The sequence below is a fragment of the Sus scrofa genome, chromosome 13, assembly GCF_054392235.1.
Source record: "Sus scrofa isolate SSC_HxYL_T2T_F1_AM1 chromosome 13, Sscrofa_HxYL_maternal_Yorkshire_Landrace_v2.0, whole genome shotgun sequence".
Taxonomy (NCBI): Eukaryota; Metazoa; Chordata; class Mammalia; order Artiodactyla; family Suidae; genus Sus; species Sus scrofa.
Window position 1 is genome coordinate 49,199,150 of NC_139395.1, and position 5,667 is coordinate 49,204,816.

At 60.2% G+C, this 5,667-nt stretch overlaps 1 protein-coding gene across 1 annotated transcript; it reads right to left on the reverse strand.

The window, feature by feature from the left end:
• Nucleotides 1–1,169: 1,169 nt before the first annotated feature.
• Nucleotides 1,170–5,425, reverse strand: TLR9 (toll like receptor 9). The gene is made up of 2 exons (NM_213958.2): nt 5,321–5,425; nt 1,170–4,427 (listed from the first exon to the last, which is right to left on the reverse strand). The coding sequence occupies exons 1-2, from the start codon at nt 5,321–5,323 to the stop codon at nt 1,338–1,340; spliced, it is 3,093 nt and encodes a 1,030-aa protein (NP_999123.2). The 5' UTR covers nt 5,324–5,425; the 3' UTR covers nt 1,170–1,337.
• Nucleotides 5,426–5,667: the final 242 nt, after the last annotated feature.

The following is a 5,667-nucleotide window of genomic DNA, read 5'->3' on the forward strand; positions in this document are numbered from 1 at the left end:
TGCCCCCACCACAGCTTCCCACAATCAGGCTGCAAGATTAGTCAATTCTGCAGGAGCTCCAGCTTTCCAGCCCAGAGGCCCTGAGCAGCTAGAGCTGCCCCAAACTGGCTGGGGCCAGCTACGCTGTCTCCACACTCCTGGTGCCCCAGGCCCCAGTTCCCAGCTCAGACTGTCAGGCTACACGTGTCTCCTCTGTTCCTTAAAGGGCAAGTTTAACTGTGAGGATGATGAAACAGCTGGCCTGGGCGAAACACGTCAAGGGCTCCAAGCCTGACAGGACCCAACAACAGCCTGTCTCCAAACTTTGGTCATCGAGGCTCTAGGCATTATCCTGAAATCTACTATCAAAACTAGAAACACACAAATACTCCGTCCTGGTCAGATGTGGCTATAAGCCTCACTTAAATGCAGTCAGCTGTGACAGGCAGGGCCAGGGAAAGGGGCCCCACATTTGTAGCCAGATGGTGGCTCACTTGGGCTTCCCTTTGAAGTCAGAACAGAGAGACCCAGCATGCACTCTAGGTGGAAACAGAAAGGGATGAACTGTGAGCGCACTCTCAAATCGTTTGTGGCTTTCAGCTTGGTGCTGCCAGGATAAAGCCAAGAACCTTCCATTCTGCAACCCGGGCCAGCCTCCTGGGTGCAGCACAGACATGGCCACCAGAGGGCGCAATCACCTCCTCTGAACTTGCTGAAAATCTTTCCCCATCTATTTAGGAGTGAACATTCCTCAGGGCCCGGGCCTCCCAGGAATCTGGTGGCCAGGCCGTCAGAAATGGAGCCGGCCTGCAAGTTCTCTGGCCTCAAGGGAAATTCATTCCGGCAGGTGAGTGAGGCAGATCCTAAGGCCAATTACAACAGAGGTTGTGATGAGCCCAGTAAGGCTGGGCATTCAGGGAGAGGTTGAAAGGGGCAGGAGACCCAGCCTGCTCTCTGGGAAGGACCAAGACCACATTCAGTGATGTTCCTCAGACTCCACTGAAAAGATGCTAGTGAACACAGCTGCCCTTAGCAACTTCCCTCTACCGCAGACCCTTTGCCCTCTGGGCCCTCCATTTCCCTCATGACAATTACCTCCAAATCACCTCTTGCCCCTCTTCATTTTAGGAAGGTGTGGAGAATTCTCCCTTCTTTCCTCCCAGCCACACCTCCAGTGAGTTCAGGGTTAGCTCTTGGCCCTCCGGTAGCATTTATTGGGCACATGTTACATGCCAGGCTGGGGGGTGGGGTGGGGAACAGGGAGCAGAGCAGTGGTGTGGCTGAGCAAAGCAGGTTGGGGCACCCCAGGCAGAGAGGCAAATCCAGGGGGGCTGGGGCAACTGGGCTGTCACTCAGTGCTATTCGGCTGTCGTGGGGCCCCGGCAGAAGTTCCGGTTATAGAAGTGGTGGTTGTCCCTGGTCAGGGCTGTGCCCAGCTGGGCCCAGAAGCTGCCCTGCCCACGGGGCTGGTGGGGCCAGAGGAGGACACTCTGGCGGCAGAGGCGCTGGCGCAGCCGCACGTAGCGGGAGCGGTAGGCATCGGGGCGCAGGATCACCAGCACTACAACGTCCTTGCGGTCCTCCAGCAGGCGCTGCTGGGCCAGCAGGAAACTGGCACGCAAGAGGCCGCTGACACGGTCCGTGTGGGCCAGCACAAACAGGGTCTTGCGGCTGCTGTAGACTGAGGCCCACAGGTTCTCGAAGAGCGTCTTGCCAGGTAACCAGTCTCGCTCCTCCAGGCACAGGCGCAGTGCGCGGCGCCCACGGCGCTCCTCCAGCTGCACCCGCAGCTCGTTGTACACCCAGTCGGCCACAGCACTCTGAGCTTTGTCAAAGACCACGAAGGCATCATAGAACAGGGCGTCTGCGCCCCGCCGCTGCCCTCGGTGGGGCAGCCAGGCCAGGCACAGGTGGAAGCAGTACCAGAGGTCCCAGCCGCAGAGGTGGTGCAGCATGGGCACAACCAGGCCCAGGGCCATGGCCAGCAGCGAGATGCCAAAACAGTTCCACGAGAGGGTCTCATCCAGGCAGAGGCGCAGGTCTTGCGCAAAGATGCTATGGCCCTGGAGCTGCCCCGGACTGCCACACTTGACGCGGCTGGGCAGCCCAGGCACGGCAGCCTGTACCTCCAGCAGGAAGCCCACGAAGGTCGCCCCACAGGCACAGTGCAGAGGGTTGGCGCTCACGTCTAGGACTTTCAGGTTGCCCACCATCGAGCCAAACCAGGAGGGCTCCACTGTCTTGAGGGCATTGGCGCTGAGGTTGAGCTCTTCTAACTGCTTGGCCAGGGCAAAGAAGCCAGGGTTCACAAAGCCGATGCTGTTGCCACTGAGGTCCAGCCTCCGCAGCTGGGTGCCAGATGGCAGGCTGCCATTGCTTAGGGCCTTCAGCTGGTTTCCAGCCAAGTCCAGGGTTTCCAGCTTGGGCAGGAGGGTCAGGCTGCTCCAGTTGAAGAAGGCCAGGTTATTGTCACGGAGATGCAGATGCTTCAGGCTTTTGGGGAGGTTGTCCAGGGCACGTGGCAGGAGGGTGTGCAGGTGGTTCTGGGACAGGTCCAGCCAGACTAGGCTTCTTAGGCCTTGGAAGAAGCGGAGATAGAGGTCTCCCTCAGCCCACATCCGGCTCAGATCGTTGCCGCTAAAGTCCAGGGCGCACAGTGAGGCGCTACAGAGCTGCTGGGACACTCGGCTATGGATGTCATTGTGCGCCAGGCTGAGGTAGCGCAGGGCGGGCAGCTGGGCCACGAAGCTGAGGTTGTGGCCCACACCCTGCATGGTAAAGGGCTGGCTATTGTAGCTGAGGTCCAGTGCTTCCAGGCGCGGCAGCTCCGTGAACGAGCGCCCGTGATACAGGTCCAGCTTGTTGTGGGACAGGTCCAGCACCCGCAGGCTGGTCAGCGGCACAAACTGAGAGCCATTGACCGCCTGGGAGATGCTGTTGTGGCTCAGGCGCAGGCACTCGAGGCGTGAGAGGCGAGCAAACATCTCCGACTGGATTGTCACCAGGTTGTTCCGAGACAGGTCCAAGGTGAAGCTGAAGGCCTTGCAGTTTGGCATGAAGTCCTCTGAGCGGAGAGTGTCCAGTGGACGTGGAGCGAGGTTCCTGGAAGGCAGCCAGACCCTCTCCCTACCATCCACCTCCCTAGTAATGGCCACTGGCCTTGCAGCTCCGCTGATGCGGTTGTCCGATAGGTCCACGTACAGCAGGCCAGGGAAGGCCCCAAAGATGCTGAGCTGGGCCTGGTTAATGAAGTTCATCTGCAGGCGCAGGGTCTGGAGCATAGGCAGTTGGACCAGAGGTTGGAGCGTGGTCTCACTGAGCGAGCGGAAGAAGATGCCATGCATGTCCAGCTCCTTCAGGGACCGGAGGTGCCCAAAGGAGGGTGCCAGGTGCAGGTGGGCAAAGGACACCTTCTTGTGGTAATTGAAGGACAGGTTGAGGCTGCGCAGTCGGGCCAGGCCCTGGAAGGCCGTGGTCTTGGTGATGCAGTCGTAGAGGAAGTTCTCACTCAGGTCCAGCACTTGGAGCCTGTCCAGGCCTCGGAACCACCTGGTGTCCAGGTTGTAGAGAGAACTGTCTTTCAACACCAGGCCTTCGAGGCGGCTCAGGTGGCTGAAGGTGTCAGAGTGCAGCTTGGGGTGGTCCTTTGGGCACTCCCTGCAGGGGTTGCGGGCATGGTCACAGCGGCGGCAGTTCCCCCCCACATCAAGCACGCGCAGGGCAGTCAGATTGGCCAGGTCCTCAGGCGTCAGGGTGACAATGTGGTTGTAGGACAACAGCAGGGTCTCCAGGCTGGGGGGCAGGCTGCGGGGCACCTCCGTGAGATTGTTGTACTTGAGTGAGAGATGTGTGAGGTTGCCCAGGCCGAGGAGGGCACCCGGCACCACCTCCAGCGCCCCCTGGCAGGGGTTCTTGTAGTAGCAGTTGCCATCCATGTACAGGTAGCGCAGGGCATGTAGGCCAGTGAGGTGGGTGGGGTCTAGCACCAGGATGTTGGTGCGGCTCAGCGACAGGGACACGAGGGAGTCGGGCAGGGCAGGCACGGTCGTGATGCTGTTGTAGCTCAGGTTCAGCTCCTCCAGGGTGGGCACGGCCAGGAAGGTGTTGGGCTCGATGGTCATGTGGCAGGGGAAGTGCATGGGGCTGAGGCCAGCCGGCGGGCAGTTCCACTTGAGGTTGAGAGTTCGTAGGCTGGACAGGTGGACGAAGTCGGAGTCGTGCAGGTGGTGGATGCGGTTGGAGAGTAAGGAGAGGCTGGTGACGTTGGCCCGGGGCGCTGCCGCCGAGAAGTGGGGCACGGACTTCAGGAAGAGCCAGTTGCAGTTCACCAGGCCGTGGGGCTGGAGCTCACAGGGCAGGAAGGCAGGCAGCCTGCCCTGGGCCAGAGCCGCAGCCAGCGCTGTCACCTGCACCAGGAGAGAAAGGGGGTGCAGGGTGCAGCGGGGGCCCTGTGGGGGTGGGCACCATATGAGTACATGGCCACAACTCCACCTCCGCTGAACTTGGGGGGTGTCTCCCAGCAGGGCTCCAGCCCCCTCCCTCCCAGCGCTCCAGGGTGGTTCCTGTTTCTCTGCCCAGCGCATGTCCCAACTCCAAGGCCCATGGGGAACTTGAACTCAGGTCTGAGACAGCCTTTACTCAGAACAAGGAATCAGAACGGGTCCTGAGACCTGGAAACCAGCCAGATGCATGACCTAGAGCGTTCATTGATAACCAAACCCCAGCTGGAGAGCAGAGCCAGGTAGGTGGTCAACAGGCCCCCCAGGCTCGCCCCCCTTCCCCTTCTGTTCCTTGGAAACCATTTCTCTTTCCTCCCGAGCAAGTGGACACCTTCCTTTCCCTCTAACCCCCTGAAAAGGCTCCTCTGCACTCTTACCAGGCTCCCCCAACCCCTCCCTCTCCACCTGGCCAAGAGGTGGTGATGAAGGTCTCCTGCTGGGGTTCAGGCTGATTACTACCCAGGGCCCCTGACCAGGGTGGCCATGCCCAGCTCTTTCCTATTTCTGCCCACTTCCCTCCAGCCCAAACACTTAACCTGCTGGGGGTCGGAAGGGATTGGAGGGGAGGCTGGGCAGCAAAGGGCAGATGGGCCCAGCCCTGGGTATCCACTTCCCTTGCAGCCCAGCGCTCTAGGTCCCAGCCTCATCACCCAAACAATGGGTTTGGGTCTAATGGCTCAGAGAAGGTCTTCTGCTCTGATGTCTTCAGGGTTCAGTGATTGTCCCCAGAGCCACCTGAGTACAGCCACTTTCATCACAGTCTGAGCCACCAAGCCCAACTTTCTCCCTGCCACTTCCCACTGTCCCCTTCCCTGGGGGCTGAGGGCTGCAATTGGTCCTACCATGACAGGGAGTGGGGTCTTCTCCAAAGGGTCTGGCTGGCAGACCGGGCAGCAGCTACAGTGAAGGATGTTCGTGCTCTCAGCCCCTTCCCGTGGTGGCAGCTCAGAGAACAGAGGAAGTGAGAATTTCACAATAACCTAGTAGCCCCCTTCCGCCACCCCCCACCCCGCCCCTCATCTGCATCCCATGGTGGGGGGGAGGGGGATGCAATGAGTCAGAAGGCATTTACATAGTCAGGTGGCAGACTGCCCCTTCACCCCTTCCTCTTTCCACTCCCCCTTCCCCCACCCCCGGCCTGTCCTAACGATCCTCCACGTGGCAAGGGCCTCACACCTGTCCTTGGGTA